Genomic DNA, 17691 nt, shown 5'->3' on the forward strand with positions numbered 1-17691 from the left:
TTCCATATAAATGAATAAGTGACCATAAGTGCCCTTTTTTCCCAGCCATGGGCACCCTTCTTGCCCTTCCCTGCCCTACCCCAGCACATCCTTTCCAAATTCGCCATCCAAAACTCTCCTTCCTGTGACTCACATGTGTATTAAGCCATCTCTGGGGTAGTGCTGATGCCCAGCCACAAGCACATCTCCAGCCAGGAGAAGCTGGTGCTGCTCTGTCAAAGCCACAGACATTTGGGGAGAAAATCCTTTTCAGTGGTAGCACTTGTCTTGGTTTTCTCCTCAGCTTTAGCTGTCTATGTCTCAGTGAAAGGGCAAAGATCAGTTCTTCCTCTTGTTTTGGGTAGGTCTAGACCTGCTGTCAATGCTGGTGACACAACTGCTGCTGTCTGAAATAAAAAATCAAGTAATGCAAAGATCATAAATTGAGACTTGCACAGCCTGCTTGCTCACCATTTTAATCACCAACATGACTCTGACAAAACTGTGATCTATGTATGATGCAAACTGGCAGAGCTTTTGCATATCACCTTCTGAATCTCCACAAAAACTGCTGCCCAGTGGTGCCAAAAAGAGAGATCTTCCATTCTGCATTGGTCATGTAGTCCAAACAACCTGAAAATGCAGGGACTGCACCTCAAACCAGGTAAGACATCAGCCAGAAAACCTGAGAAAAGACTCACTTGTTACAGCTGGATTAGAACAGGCCATGTTCTTTCCACTTTTTCTAAGGAGTTTTAGGAGAAACTCCAGAGAGCAAAATACTCTCATGAGCTGGTAATATTAATAAATATTCATAAATATTCAAAGTAGTGTTCCCTGTCACATGCAACATCCATATGATAAAATATGATAAAATACTCTGGTGCCACAAACCTACAACCACCCAAAGTGAGGCAAACAACACTTTTACTCCTCTTCCTGTTTTATCAAGGCATGTGCTGACATAAATCAGACCTCTCCCAAAATGTCTGGAGTGGCTGGACTGGACTAATGCAGCAAATGGAGACCCTGTTCAGTGTGCAGCAGGACAGTTTGAGATGTGACACTGTTGTGTGTAACTTCACACCTTAGTGAAAAAAAGCTCTACAACCCCAATTAGTTTTATAACATCTCTTCAAAGGATGATGCGCTGGACACCACAGATGGGAAAAATTTTAAATCAGGACAACTGTAGGGATGTTACATTTGCTGTGAGGCTGAAAACTGGGAGTGGGCACTGCCTTTTTAAAGGTATTTTCTTAGTTTGTAAAAACATTGCTTAAAACCATCTCTAGGAAACCCTCAGTACCAAGAGTACAGATTTCATTAGTAACCCTGCAAGAATAAAAATGTGACTTCAGCACTTCTGAGTTATTCTTAACATATGAGCCACCTTCTGGAGAATCCAAACCTTTGATCAACTTTATGAGAAATACCTGTGACACAAAGAAAACATTTAATGAGCCAGAAATGTCAATTATAAGCTCTCAAGCAATTTTATACCCTATATAATTCATATTAACCAATACAATTTAAAGTGTATTTTACCATTCTATAAATGTCTTGAACTATCCCTTTTAATATTTCAACTTTTTTTTTTCCATTTATTTGTTTCAAAGCATGAAAGATAAACCCTTTTCAAATGTTCATGGTCTTTCACGGTATAAGGCAGAACAAATTGGGAACAAACCAGCAGAACAGCAGAGATTGTAAATTTCAAACAAATGAAACACTTCTGTATTTTTTATTTAAATCAAAATTTGTTCAGATGGATAAGTGGCTGATGTTGATTTTGTGTTTTTTATTATTTGCTTCTTTTTTTAACATTCTCCTTTACTGACCATTATGCTTCAGGACACAACCCTGAATCACCAATATTAAGGAGGAACTTTAGAAAAAACATATTCCTTTGCCAACATCTTTGAGAGAAGATTTTAGACATTTTTACTGATTCTTGGTGTCTGTTTTTAGGTGTCTTACAGTGCCTTGATTTTTAAAGAATGCTGAATTCCAGTCTCCTGAACTGCACAGCCATAATGTGACTTGAAGACAGACTTTCCAAATATCTGTTTGCTTCTGTAAATCTTGATCCTTAGACCTTGAGTTGTGCAAAACTGTTCCATCAGAATGCTAAGAATCTCTGATTATCAGTTTAATAAGGAGTGGTAAAATAATGCTACTTAAGCTGATGTAGACCAAATTCTACTTTTTTCCATTATCAGTACACTTTGACTGAGAAAGAACAGGATGTTTTCCTTATGCAACTAGACAAATGTCCTGGACAGACAAAATGTTACAACTTCCAATTTAACTTAGGTACTCAAGCAGCAGACAGGCTAAATCCAGCTGCTTTAAAAGGTTTTTCATTGTTTTGCAGTCTCTGGGCCTATCTGTATTACCTTATGCTTCCATTTTGTGAAGTTTCTTGCAAAACATATTAGCCTCAGTAAGAAATCTTCAATTCCCACGGAGAATTACATTTCAAAATGATGCTCCGTGCTAGTAAGCAATATTTTTCCTGGGCTTCCACATATGGCAATATTTATCTTCAAAGTTTTCCTCTTTGGCTTGTAGGCTGGTTTGCAAACCAGATGGTCTTGTGTGGCCTAATTGTAAGATGATTTGTTGTGTGATTCAGTAGCATTGTTTATTTGTACAGTGGTTTGATGGAATTTGTAAACTGCATAATATTGTTTTACTGTGTTTTCTTTTATGACAGAGACACATCTTGCTCTGGCATTTGTGGCAGTGATTATAATTAAATGTAGTTCTCAAGACACTTTTATCTCTGTTTGCTTGCTGCATTAAACTACTAACACAAAAATTAAATTTCTCATTTAAGCAGTTAAAAAATGCTGGATTTGAAGGCTGACTGAATGCCCCAAATTTTATCTTAACACCTCCCAAAAATACACAAATCAAGCTAATAAATGTTAATTGAATGCTGGAAATCCAATGGCTATTCAGCAGTGTTAACTTCATGATTTACTTGGAGCTAATCGTGAATCACAAAATGGTTTGGCTTGGCAGGAACCCTGGAGATTTTGGAGTTCCAGCCTCCCCACCACAGGCAGGGATGCCACCCACTAGATCAGGTTGCCCTGAGCCCATCCAGCCTGGCCTTGAACACCTCTAGGGACATCCCCATTTTAACCATCCCTTTTCACCATGAGTTCTGCAGAGAAGTCTCCTTTGCTTTTTTAAGACAAGAGGAATGTGGCTGTACTTGATCATTGCACATGGTTAGTTGTATTCACACAAGTATTCTTTAGCTAGGATTTTATTTAGGTTTCCAAGCCTGTAAACAGATCTAAGGAGCTTTCTGGGCTTCCTGTTCTATTTCCATCACGAGAGGTCCCTTCTGTTCAGTTTCTGGAGGCAGGTTGAAGAGGAGTGACTGTGACTGGGAACCCAAAAAACACTTTGATTAAGAATTTGGGAGATTTCTTTCACTTTTAGGAACACAGCTTCAAGCCAACCCATTTTAGTTAAAGTCACGTGTATCTCCTAGCTATCAATGGTCTATGTGACAAACTGATGGACAAACTTTTTCAAGAGATGTGAACATAAGACACAAGAAAATCAACACCAGGAACTCGTGGCGTTGATACAGAGAAACTTCAGGAGACAGGCTGCAGAATGAAGAGATAAAAGAATCAGATCTGTCCTTTAGCCTCTGGAAGCAGTTCCCTTACAGCAAATTGAAAATTTTTGGTATGGATTAAGAATTATTTTAGTACAAAGATGCTCAGCATGTAATCTCTAGTCAGTAATTTATAACAGATTTGGAATAAATCAAAAGAAGCACAGTGTTCTAAACAAATCTCCTAATTATTCCAGCAGGAAGTATGGGTGTAATGATGATTCACATAAAAAGTGTCTGATTGACCTTTGTTTTTCATGTGGACATTTGCTACTTTCATCCCTTTATACAAACACATTCTGTGGCAGATTACCCTTGAAAAGATTTCAAAGGAATAAATCAAGATTCAGAGACAGACACATACCACCAAACAACCCAAGTGCATGAGGGAGCTGAAACTAGACTGTGATGAAGCTACTCCCACGCAGTGCCTGGCCAGCCTAGGGATGTGTCATCATTTTTTGTAGTGCCTTGAGAGAGAGTCACTGCTCCTACACTTTCCTAAGCAGGTCTATGGTAAAAAAACCCTTCTCCTTCTGCCTGTTTGTCTCTAGACGTGCAGGGAATGATTCCTGTTGGTTGTGGTCAGTTTTTGCTGAATGAGATTCTTTCACACTTACATTTTCTCTTAGGTCAGACAGTGGTTGAACATCAAGACGTGTCTGAACACAGTTTGTCTTCTGCATCACCTTATTTCAAAGGGCCATTACAGTTTTATTCTCTTGTCAAGTTGCCACTGCTCAGCAGTGAAAAAATGCCCAACTGCAAGAGAGAAGTGCAGCTAAAAGCAGTTTTGAGAGGCATCTGTCATCCCTGTCCATTAGCTGGTGGAGAGTATTGGCACTGAGGTGTTTGCCCTCTTAACACAGATAGGAAGGGGCAGGGCTCACTCTGGAGAGGCTTCTCACTAGGCATTTACACAGGTGGAACAGTTCATGCTGCATTTTTTTTTTTCTGGGAAGAATATCGGCAAGGTTGAAAACAGTTTACATTTCTTTTTCTTTTTCTTTTTCTTTTTCTTTTTCTTTTTCTTTTTCTTTTTCTTTTTCTTTTTCTTTTTCTTTTTCTTTTCCTTTTTCTTTTTCTTTTCTTCCTCAACAAGAACCTGAAATCCTGACATTTTCATTCTTAAATTCCAAAGAAAAAAGATGGCAATTGTTTCACTTGTGATATGTCATTGCTGTATACCAGAGGCATGGGGGAATGGCCTTTTCTCTGAAAAAAAACATATTCTGCATTAAAAAACTACAAAGAGCAAAACTTCACTCCGTGGTCTGCTTGGGTAATTCCGCAGACTCAAGTGGATGTTGCTGTGTTAATTCAGCACAGCTCATGGTTTCATGTATTTCTTTACAACCAGGAACACTGGAAATCTGCTTTCATATTTGAAATGAAGGCTGATATACCCATCTGGCTATGACCACAACAAACTAGAGTGCAAATGATTGAATTCTGCTCTCAAGCTGACCTGTGAATGATTGAAAAGTGCAAGGCAAATATACTTACCTGTTACTCTCAGAAGTCAAAGATATCTCAGCAAAGCCTGATAAAACTGTGCAGACAAATTTATCTCTGGGCTGGATTCCAATATCAAAAGGTCAGACCAAAAACTATTTGAGAGCACTATAAGCAACTGAAAAGGATAGTTTTCCCCAGGCTATAGTTATATATTACACCCATGCAATAAATACAGCACAAGAATTGGTTCCAGCATCAGAGAATGTTATTTTCAATGCTGCCGGATAAGATAAAAATGGCAGCAACACCTTGCAAAATATACCAATTTAAATGATAATAAGATCAATTTCCTCCACCAGAATACTGCCATGTTCATCATCTTTCTAGATTTCAAATATAAGCTCAAATGTGCAATAGAAATGCCTTCTTGCAGCCTACTGTGGCAATCTGTGTTCAAACACTTCACAAACACATATGCTTTGTGTGAAGGTTCTAGTAAAATAGCAAACTGAGCCTGACTATTCTTAGACAAATGACTTTAAAGCCTGGTTTGTCCCCTGTTGAAATAGTTGTGCTGTAGTAAAGCTGAAGGGAGCTGGGAATAAGACCAGTCAGTTCAACTCTGTTGCCTCCAAAAGTAATTTCCTGCATCCAGCAATGTGAGTTACAAACCCAAACTGCTATCGTGGAGTAACCCAGAAGAAAATGGGTCTCTGAAATTTCCTTTTTTCCTCCCTGGGGCCATACAGCAAGACTGCTAAGAATACATGTAGTGAAATTGTCCAGAAAGTGCAAAGTTACTTAGCAAATAGAGGGAGTGGCTTATGAATATAGGAAAAAAAAAACCCCACAAACACATAAACATTGCATCCCAATGCAAATTTTAAAGAGGTCTTTAAATTTATATACATTTAATCTATGTATGCACAGCAAGGGATCAAGCATGACTTGATTCTTTCCTTTTTCACTGTGTACATTCTTGCTTGCAAGTGTATCGTGGGTTTAAACCCAGCTGGAGATGAGGCACCACACAACTGCTCACTCAAGCCCCCTCACCCAGAGGAATGGGGAGGGAGAATCCAAAATGACACTTGTATGTTGGGATAAGAACAGTTTAATGACTGAAAATAAAGTAAAATACAATAATACTGGCAATAAAAGCGTAAAAACAAGTCATGCACAATACAATTGTTCACCACCAGCCTGACCCCCTTCCTGAACCCAGACTGGCAACTCCCCCCAGTTCATATACTGGGAATGATGTTCTACGATGTGGAATGTACCTTTGGTCAGTTCAGGTCACCTGTCCCAGCTGTGCTCCCTTCTAATTTCTTTTGCTCGCCTCTTCACTGTCAGAGCATGAGACAAGGACGAAAAATTGTCCTTGCCCTAGGACTAAACTAAACACGACTTAGCAAAAAGCCCCAACAATCAGTGAGTGATCAACACCATTCTCATGCTGAACCCAAACCACAGCACTTTAACAGCTACTGAGAAGAAATTTACTCGAGCTAAAAACCAGAACAATGGGGATTTCCTCACTGCAACCCATGACACATTTTTGCATATACATATTTATCGGCCTCTGCGGATAAATTTCCCCTCGCCTGGGTGAGAGTCATGGATTCCTTCTACACTGCTCACAGTGCTTACAACTCTGATCAGTGAGAGTTGTTTGAATGAGTCCATGAGTATCTTGTGGAGATCAAAACAGAGTATTTTTGCATTTATTTTTGCATGGCTAGCCCACTGTTGAGAGTGCATTTGAGGTCCTGCTTTGTGCACAGCCTGTGGATCATCTGGTGTGTTACAGCACTGCTTTAAGGGACCAGGAACTAGAGAAAGCTGGAGGTTTAATGCTTGAGATCTCCTCCTCAGTCCTTGGGATACTTGCTGAGATTTTGAGTATTTGATAGACACCATCTGTTACTGCAAAGCACAGGAGGAACTTTTAACACTAAAACAAGAGATAGAGGCCAGGAGAACAGCAAGGGGTGCTTAGCTACAGGAAAAGTTAATTAAGTTTTTGTTAAGAGCTCATTTAAATTATGTCTCCTGCCTGCTAATGATCTCAAAATGTATCAGTGACTTTCAGTTATTCCCAGATAAATTCCTACCTCCCTAAAGATCCCTCTTTTCTTAAAGCATGAGAAATGGGAATGGCCCGTTGTGCTATGGAAGCAGTCCAAAGCAAAAAGTACAACAAAAACTTGTCCAGTTTTCCTGTGGTGTTATGCAGGGCCCATACTTAATGCTGACAAAAACCTACTGTTGTGTTCATCCTTGCTGCTCTGCTTTCTGTGACCCAAGCTTGTGTACATCAGTTGGCTGCATCTGACACTCAGGATCTGCAGGATTCACCTTCTGTGTTATATATCAGAGCTGGGTATTTAAAGTGAAAAATGTCAGTTCATTTGCTTATTTACAGTCTTCTGGCTTATTTTTTTTCCTTTATGGTAACTGAGGGTTTCATAGAAGAAGCAGAGGAAACAATATATTTCAGAGTATCTCCAAATGCAGCTTTCCCTCCCAACTGTTCACAAATTGATCCAGACCACCTCTTTGAGAACAGGTTACACACTGCAGAGGAATGCATAACTTGCCCATGAACTGCTGCATATTTTGTCTTGTGTTTACATTTTTCCAAAGTGAAAAAAAATAAAAAAAGAAAGGCTTTTTTTTGGTCCAGATAAAGATATTTTCTGCTTTTGATTGATGAAATTAGTCTGCATATCCTTGGAGACTGCCAACAAGTTTACACTAGGAACTGGAATGAATCCATCAATTCATTTCATGTGGGTTCCATCAGATGGCAAAAAACCATCACATAGTGCCATAATGCTGGTCTTTAAATCCCTGAAGAATGAGGTGACCTGTAACACTCCCAGCCCTCTGGGCAGCACCTGGATGCATAGGGACATTTTGACTGCTTCCAAACATCATTCCTATGAGTGACGAGTATATTTATGTGCCTTTGCTCTTGGGAGAAAAAATAGAAGACTGGGCTGTGACACTTGCATCTGGCACACTCAGAGCAGCTCAAGTGCAAGAACTTCTGACATTTTGAGCTCAAAGCCTTACACACCCCAGCAACAACTCTGGTGATTAAGGTTTGGTTACAAAGATTGCAGAGATTGGACCTAACAGAATTTCATAAAAGTGATTCAGGTTTGAACACTACTTCAGAGCCCCAGCCTCCTGATTTTTGATCAAATGTGTACTCACATGTCAACATTTTGGCTGCATCCACCTCTAATCAGCTGGATCAAACAGTATGTGAGAGCTCATGGTGTACTTCACTGAACAACAAGAGACTCTGGTCCCCTTTGCCATTTTTATCTTCCTTGTTCCCTTTCTTGTAGCAAATTTTTTTGGAATGAGTTTGTGAATCATTAAATCAAGACCTGCCTATAGTATGTGCTATGACCCAAAGACCAGTGATCACTGACCCTTCCTCCTGCCATCATCTTGGTTTGGCACTAAAACACTCCATTTATAGGAAGTATTTGTTTCTTGGACCACCATATGGTTGAAGAAAGGTTTATACCCCAGGGGTTCTGTATTAGATTCCAGCAGGTTACTTCATTAAATGAGCATATCAAATTTGATTGGAAGTTCTCATCAGCTTTCTGTTCCATTTAATTTTATTTTTATACAGATGAAGAAATTACTGTTACACCCATACCCACTGACAAGCCAACTACATTACTTCACATCTACTTTATAACCACATATAATTACATAACCTCTTGGTTTATTTTCTTCCAGAACTCATGGCTCCTCATAGAATCTGTTCTGTCTGAACTAAGAGGCAGACTTTGGCCCAAAAAACAGTTTTCAAGACATTTGCATGGTTTGGGTTTTTCCCTATATTGAATATTCCTCATTTATTAACCACAATTTGATTCAAGCACAGTAAGGGCTTCTCTGATACAGTCTGGAGAGGCTGTGTTAACAAAAGGAAGACAAGCTCAGCATCGAAATACTATTATAGTTTTATGCCTGTATAAACTCACTGAAATCAATTAAGGCTGGAGCATAACCGTGGTGGAATCACCCCTAAGATTGTTTTCAGTGCTCATCCCAAGTTACATTCTTAAACATATTGACAGGCCACAGAGTCAATTTGTTATAATTTATCACAATAAACCTAAATAATCTGGTATAAACATGCCCTTTCACTCAAGCCAAGAAATGCTGTGCACTCCTTAGGTGCCAGGGAAGGCACCAGGAAGAGCAGTCCCTGGTCTGGAAGAATATAATTTTATCAACTTTAAAAGCAATGATTCATCCTGAAGTCCTTCCTGCCATCAGTTTTATTTATTTAAGTGACTTGAGCCTGATAAAGAAAAGCTGCAGTTCCAGGCTCCTTAATTCTTACTTGCTTAGATAATGCAATTGCACATGGCAGAATGCATGAAAACAGACAACAAACTAGGGAATCCTATTTTATGTCAAAAAACACTTCCATGTGCCACATGGCTGCTCCTGGCAAACTGATACCACCAAAGCAGCTGTCTGCAGAGCAAGACATCCACTGCAGAGGCTGAGGAGAGAGAACCCCCACAGCAGATACAGTCCACCCTCACCCTGGATGGATGCTCTTCACCTCAGCCTGTGCCAGACCACATCAAGGTCACACATGCCAAAATCCCACACCAGATCAGGCCTTGCAGGGATTTAACATTCCAGAGCTGAGGAATGACCTGTGCCAGAAGAACACCGCCGTAGGAAAGCAACACCAGCATATAATTGAAATAATTTATTTACCACTAGAGCACCACAAAAACAGACATACAATGTGTTAAAATACAGAGTAATCAATCACCAAAGTACAACACAGCTGTCCTTTAAGTTCCTTTCTTTTTTCTCCTTTAAACCATGCCAACCATACAGTTGTATTGATGCTCAACACATAAGAAGTGCTGTCCTACCCCGCCCAGCTAAGTGCTATGATTCCCCCTCAGCCCCAGCCAGCCCCTTGGGTCTGATCTCTCAAGATGCTCAACATTTCCCATCAGTTCTCAGGGACTTTGCTCACACAGTGGCAATCACCTCACCAAAATAAGTCCCCTTTGCACAAAGCCCTTGAGCTGCTGCAGACGCATCTAAAGATCATGGAGGGGTATTTACATCAGACCTGAGAGGTGCTAAGGGCTCACATTACCCCACTCTGCAGTGGGGAATTTCACCCATGAGTTCTGCATATTGTAGGATCAGGTCTAACACCTTTGGTAACTAAAGGGAAATACATGCTTAATGAACAAGGAAGAAAAAAAATGTAGGAGCTTTAAAATAGAGAATTTCAAATATTATCAGTGCATTTTGAAGAACACTAGAAATTTTTAAAAAATCTATCTTGGGGCAGTGACTTAGAGAAATAGTGTTTTATGCTTAGAGAAAAACTCCAAATCCAAGTCCAAATTTTCAGCTGCATCCAGCACACAGTGAGTAGAACTGGACAACTATGCTATCTCCCATTCCACTTTTTCAAAACGGGTTTTCAGCTGCATTCCTGTATCAGAGAACTGCAAAAATATTTTTAAGTTTTGTAAAATGTGCTCACCCTTGTCTTCTCTCCTGTCCAACAAAAATACAGTTCTCATACTGAACCTGATAAAACTAACTTTGCTGTTGTTCTACAACAAAATCCAGAGTATGCATTACCCTGAGGAGTTTCACTGAGTTCAGTGCATCTTTTCACTGGAGTTAGTCTGGCTCAAGCAAGTGTTAGCAGGACAGATTCTTCACCTGTTCACCTCAGCTCACTAAATAAATCAGAAGTCTAGCATACCTTCTCCTGAGCCAGTGGGTGGGATTAGATCATCTCTGGGGCTATGTTCCCATCTAGGCACTAAGCACAGGCTCCACAGAAGTCCCGAGGAGCCGCCTGTGCAAGCCACCATGGCACCTCAGTTTTGCAGCAGTGTTCTGCTGAAGCCAAAGAAACTGCACTTCTTAAAACTGGAGCTGACAACACCAAGCTCAGGAGAGTCCTCCCAACACTGCTCAGGACAATGAAAATGTCCCTCTCATCCAACCAAACCTTGCATTGCAGGTTTCCAGCTTTGCTCTGCAGAAGCATTCATCACGTGAAATGAAACGATTGTGCTTTCTTCAGAATTATTTTTATTCTTATTTAGGTTGGGGCTTTTTTAAAATGAAATTTGAGATGTGATTTTTTTTTTTCCTTTTTTTACTCCCTCTACAATATGAAAACGTGTAATGACAACAAAACCCAAGGAACCCCCACGTTCCTTTCTCGGTTTTTTAAAGGAAGCTTTAACGTGAACTTGCAAAAACCAAGGGTCTGATCCTGCCAATCCTTACACAAACCCCAACAGCCTGAAGGGCCCTGCAGAAGTCAAAGGCAAATCTCTGTGACCTGCAGAGGAGCAGCAGGACCGATGTGCCAGGCTGATGCATCCGAGTGAACTCTGCTCCCACCCAGGGATGGCCGCCTACAGCCAGGCGATATATAAATGTATAAATACATATAGATCTGCTGCCTACAGCCTCCTGCACAGTGCTGGATGCCATTCTCTGCAAGGGCTTGCCTCAGCCAGGCTGGCACATTTCTTCTCTGGACACCTCGCTCCCTGCCCATCTGTTTGAACGCCTACAGCCGAAAGAAAATGGGAAGCCTGGAATTCCGAACGACATCGCGGTCAGAGCCTTGAACGGGGACAACTGGAGGAGGAGGGGAGGAGCAGGGGGGGAGGAGATTGGTTTAATCCATCCTTTTTTATGAAACAGAAAAACAAATGGAGTCAGGTAGCTTATGTCATAATGATGAACAATATACAAAGCACATGTATAGCAATTATTATAAAACATGTATTTGTAGTGCAAGTCAAAATATAGGGACTCTACTCATACTGGCCAGCTAGAGGGAAACACATGATTCTGAGTGATCAAAAAGAGCCCCAAATTAAAATTCAAAGTCATGAGAGCTGACAGTATTACAGAGTACAAAAATATGGTGAAAATTTACACATTACACATAAAGTACGTAATTTTTTAATAGTTTACAAATAGAGATCTACAGATATGTTTCCAATTAAGCTGGCTTTTACTACCCACCTATTGTAATATTCTAGGTATGGTTACATATACCAAAAGAACAAAAAAAATTCCCATAGCATAGCTATACAGCAACATATTAAGGTCTGAAGATTAGACCAGTACATGTTAAATATTTCACTGGTTTACTAAACTGACAATTTAAATCATTTACAGTAAAAAAAAAATCTTATAGACTTGTCTTTGAGACTGAAACAGAGTGTCCTTTATTAGTAAATTATTCAGTATTTAAAACAAGGGTTTGAGACCTTACAAGAAGTCTCTCTAGGCAGATGGCAGGAAAAATAAGGTATTTTAAAGGCAGAGTTTGTCAGTAATGTAATAACTGATTTCTATTTTAATTGAACTAAGCTAACCATTACTTTTCTGATTCTTTTGAGCTTGTGTTCCTTTAGGCTTTATATGTATTTCTGGCAGCTTATTTGGTCTCCACTTTGTCCACATTGGCTGGTTTTCGTTTTTCCAATGGTGATACAGAAATGTTCATTTGATAGTTTTTACACACAAATAAATAATGCACTGTTAACTCTATAGCTAAGAGGAATGGGTAGGATGCCTATTGCATAACAATACAGAGAGATCAAGTAAGGCATGGGACAGATACAGCAACTCCACTTCATGGGATTTTCCTGTTTTTTTCCTTTCACATAGTAACACTAACAAATTTCTTCCAGTGTTTATTTTTTAAAAGGTTTCTTTTTTCTTTAACCTTGCTTCTTGTCTATCTCACACTATGTGTAGGTGAAATGTAGGAAAAAGCCTTCAATGTTTTGCTTCAGATGCCAGTTTAAAAAAAAAAAACAAACTTTCAAACAGTTCAGACTAGTACCGCTTTTTTTTTTCTTCTTTTTTTTTCCTTTTAAAAAAACGAACCCGGGTTTTTTATTTTTCTTCCTTTCCTTCTCACTCTCTCTTTCTTTTTTTTTCCTTGGTTATCTTTTTTTTTTTTTTCCCAAATGCACATCCTGCTGTTTCAGGGATATCCTTTAGCTGCACTTGCAAGACTTTACAATCATGTTGGACAGCTGTTCGATTTTGGGTGTTTTTCCAATGTAGTAAAGGATGGTGAGAGGTTCCAAATCCTGGGATACACAGCACGGAGAGGCTGAAGCTTCTGGATTTATGGTGTTATACAAGCTGAGTACCTAGAAGGAGAAACCAAAAAAGATTAGGGCAGCTACCTCTAATGAGGGAACTGTTTTCTGCATCAGCTCTTCCCACAGCACCTGAGAGAATCCACTGAAAGTGGTAAGAAGATTCCTGGATTTTAGGGAGTTTTTTATGCTATTCCATTTCAATCTGGTGTTCACAATATGCCTGAATTTCCTAAGGTTTTGTCCATACAGTTAAGCCTCAAAGCAGGTACATCCTTGGAGTCTGCCTCTGAAGTGTGGCCCTTTGAATCAACAGGCACACTGTATTTATAAGTACAGAGGAAATGGAAAGGTTTTTATCTGTTTCTTCAGGCTGCCATTTGTGTTTACAGGATTTTGGATTGGACCAAAGAGAAAAGAGACCTCTTCAGAGCATAGGCACTTCTTTTACCCTCTGGCTATGTTAATCAAGTCTATTGATGCCACCCTGCATGCACCAGGACTCAAGGTGCAGTTACTCCTGCTGAGAGCCAGATGCATGGAGTTATCACCTCTGTCACCCTGGACTCCTATGCATGGGTCTCTGCAAGGGAAGTATGCAGGGTTAGCCACTGATGATGCATAGGTGCTCCTGAGGATGCCATTAATGCCTCAGCCAAACACCAAGTGACCTTTTCCTAGAACTTCCACACAACATTTGCTGCTTAGAGAGACAGAAGATCTGTTCAGGAGAGCAACACTAACTACTTTATTAGGCAACTTCTGGCTCCTTGGGCAATTATCCAAACCACATATTTGTGACCATGACAGTTACTCTTCCTCTTTCCTTTACAAACAAGTGCAGTTCCAAAATGTGTACACCATTACTCCACACCAGCACAGAAACATACTCACCTTATTTATACCCCTGCCTGCTGACACTGCTAACAGCACAATATCACAGACAGTGACTGCCCTAAAGGGGTCTGCAAACTCAGGAAGAACATGGTAGCATGGTTTTACCAACCAAAAGGAACTCAAGCTGTCCCTTGGACACGGTGAGTTGTCCCTGCTGGCTGACACTGATCTGTCATTTTAAGGGAGGCTTGAAAAAGGGGAGACATCATTCTTAGTATGGACCCGAGGGTGAAATTCTTACTTTATGACAACTATGATGCAAATGGCTGTCTCTTGCATTTACTGTCTAGACATCCTCAGTGAGAGTAAATTAGCATTTCACAGCAGAATACTACTCATCCTAAAGCAGTTGGTTAAAATAGCACATCTAATCCCTAAAATAAAAAGTCCCATCTCAGACAACTATGATTCAGCTCTTCAACATTCTATACACAAAGTCCCTCCTTCCCATAAGACAGCTATCAATAGATTTTAATTAAATTCAGCATAGCAGGTGCTAACCTTGAAATGGCAGGTCATAAAAGCATGTGATGACCAGGTGGGATAACTCAGCCCTTTTGTTACTCTGGAAGTGCCTCCCTCTGTGTCTTTGCTGACCAAACTCATTGTGCCATCTTCCACTCACTTCTAAATCAAAAGGCCTTTTCCAAGCCACCTCCAAGGGCTACATACTCACAAAAAGTATTCAATCCAACCATGTGTTCATATCAATGAACATAAAAAAAAATAAAAGGTAAATCTCTGGGCCAATATGTTTCTCCTGCTTCAACACTAGCTTAAGGCCATGTGTGAGTTCCTCTATAGGGCCACATTTTCATCATGCTTAGCTACTGAGACTAACTCTGGACACTGATGCTGATGTCAGTCCCAGAAACACAGCTCTACCTGCAGTTACAAAACAAGAAGTTGGAAATTAGCAAATCCATTACTTACTCTGCTGTGCTGAGTATCTGAGCTCCATAAATACGGGCAGGCTCCTGCACAGAAATTAGCATGGTATCCTTTAGGTTCATGAATCCATTTCCAGCCAAGATCCCTCTTGAAGTCAATATAAAGTGGACGCAGACAGCAATTATCCTGCACATTCCTGGGAAATAAAATACAAACACATCGGTCATAACAAAGACAAAACCACGAATAAAAACAATCCAGTTGCTTGCTCCCTGAATGATCCTTTACAGGCAGGCAAGTCTGAGTCACAAAAATTCTCAACTAAATCAAATCAATAGTAGTTTATGCTGTAACTGAAATTACAGCAATTACAGGATGCTCAGACATGGCAGGACTTGCTCATACACACAAAGCTAACGGCTTCCCTGGAGGACTACTCAAGGGTTTTTCTCCAGGTCCTACAAGGGAGACTCTGGGTAGGTGAACAAAGTGAAGGTGATAATTTGGCTCTAACTATGGGGCTAATGCATCTGGGAATCATCCCAGACGGAACTGAGCTTCTGCTGTCTAGGGTCACAACAATCTGTCCCTGTCTCTGTGGGACTGGAGAGCGCCGGGCAGAGACCTGCTGCACACAGACCCTGGGTCTGAGAATCAGGGTCTGCCTTCAGGATAAATGCCAACTGTAAAGAACCATGACAAACAAGTGCATGACACCTCCCAGGCTGGCAGGACTGTGTAAGAACACTGGATGTGCAGGCATAGTTACCTAAAACAATAGGCAGCATCTAGAGCACGCTTCTTCCGCCGACTGGGCTGTTGCGACTCAAGTCTGTAGGAGGGTAACAACATTAGCAGGAGATGTGGGGTCTTCCCACTGTATTTTTTCCTATTGGACTTTAAAGCTTTCACATCACCACTGGAATATGTGTAGTCATCAATACCTTCAAAAAATACATTTTGGTGATAAACATTGTGTTGTTTTTTCTTCACAAATTAAATAAACCATCTCTTTAAAAAAACTCTCTCAGAAACTGGGCCATGGTGGTGTCAGCTGGGCATGTTTACTGGGGAAGTGGGGGCAAATTTCAACCCAAGTTGCCTCAGATATTCACAGTTCTCCTGTTAGCTATTGTATCAACCCTCCCACATTCACATTAGTTTAATGGCATTTCAGTACATTTACCAGAAACATTTAAATGAGTAACAGAGAAGGCAATTTCAGTCACTGCATCTGCATGTCTTAGCTTCAAATGCCCCAAGCAGTGATTATTTTGTTGCTTCAGTTACAGCAGCACTCCCAACTTTCAACCTTTTGAAACTTTTTAACACACTTAAAGCTGCTCTGGATACTTCACCTTCATTTCCCACTCTTACTTCTATCCCATTAGTTTGCTCCATCACATCCACTCCTTTCCGATACTTGTAAATTCCCTTTCATTGCCAGTTTATTTAAATCTGCTAATTTTCCCCAGGAAGTCAGATATTCTAGTCTCTTCCTTTATATGGGCACGGCAAAGACACAGATCAAAGTATTTCCTCTTGAAATGGCAATCCATGGCCCCACATTCTGTATTCTCTTTTAACACTAACTCCCTTACTAGCCTCTTACCATGGCAATAGCACAGACAAGCCACTCAAGGTACTGGCCTTTCATAGGAGTAAGTTCCTTTAGAAAATTAACTTCCCCAACCAGATACTACCATCTAAACAGAACAAGATACACTATTCTTTTCTTAACATAAGCAATTACAATGACCAAACATCATACTAACTATTTTTAAATGCACACAATGGCTTTAATCATATGTACAGTACATGTATTTATTTACAAGAAAAAATTCCAATGCAGTGAAACAATGGTTAGAAAAACTTAATACTTGACAAGGAATATAGCCAAATACTTGGACCACAAGTGAAACAAATCATGATACACTTCAAAAATTGAGAATTTCATGAACACAATTTAGGTTAAAATTGGTTCTAATATAGCTATAGATTCATATGTGCTGGTGGATAGTAACTGTAGTACAGTCAATTAAATATAATTTCTCTGTGTGAAACCAAAAGTTTCATGGCTTAAAAGCACAAGAGAGCTTATATGATGTTGGTACCCATATCACCTTGTCTGCTGTCCATAAAGGACACATATATTCAAAACCCTCATTACACAGTTTTTTATTTTTTAATTCCCACTCATTCCAATGTTTTCAACTAAGTCTGACTCATTACAATACTAGGATGAACAACAAAAGGTTTACTTTGAAAATACTGAGCTATTTTCTCCTTACTATCCAATAGTGGATGGCAAACTGTGCAAGAGCCTTCACTAAATCCAAAATTGTACATACATCCTGTGAGCATGCTGCAAACTGTAGCACAGACTCTCAAGGACATCAAAGCTGCATGCATGGAATGAGACAGCTTTCTTGTGCCATCTGATTTTAGAATTGTTCAGGTGATATAGTTTTACCCTTGTGATTTAAGTACCATTTCCTACCAGCTGAGAATCACGATTCTCAAATGAGCAATTTTTTCAATCAGCTGAATGCCATTTAGGATGCACAAACAGCTTTTTGTTTCCCTCCTCAGTTAGTACATACCACAGTATTTTAAAAGGTTGGAGTTTTTTTTTTTTCTTTCATT

At 39.9% G+C, this 17691-nt stretch overlaps 1 protein-coding gene across 1 annotated transcript in view; it reads right to left on the bottom strand.

Annotated features, from left to right (window-relative positions):
- Window positions 1–12084: 12084 nt before the first annotated feature.
- Window positions 12085–17691, bottom strand: part of TGFB2 (transforming growth factor beta 2) — a 58202-nt gene continuing 52595 nt past the window's right edge. Inside the window, exons 5-7 of the mRNA XM_033056067.1 lie at window positions 15815–15989; window positions 15088–15241; window positions 12085–13308 (exon numbers count right to left, since the gene is read on the bottom strand). Coding sequence (XP_032911958.1) covers window positions 13150–13308; window positions 15088–15241; window positions 15815–15989 — 488 coding nt within the window. The 3' untranslated portion in view covers window positions 12085–13149. The remainder of the gene's footprint in view (window positions 13309–15087; window positions 15242–15814; window positions 15990–17691) is intronic.

Source organism: Catharus ustulatus, chromosome 3 (assembly GCF_009819885.2).
Source record: "Catharus ustulatus isolate bCatUst1 chromosome 3, bCatUst1.pri.v2, whole genome shotgun sequence".
Lineage (NCBI taxonomy): Eukaryota > Metazoa > Chordata > Aves > Passeriformes > Turdidae > Catharus > Catharus ustulatus.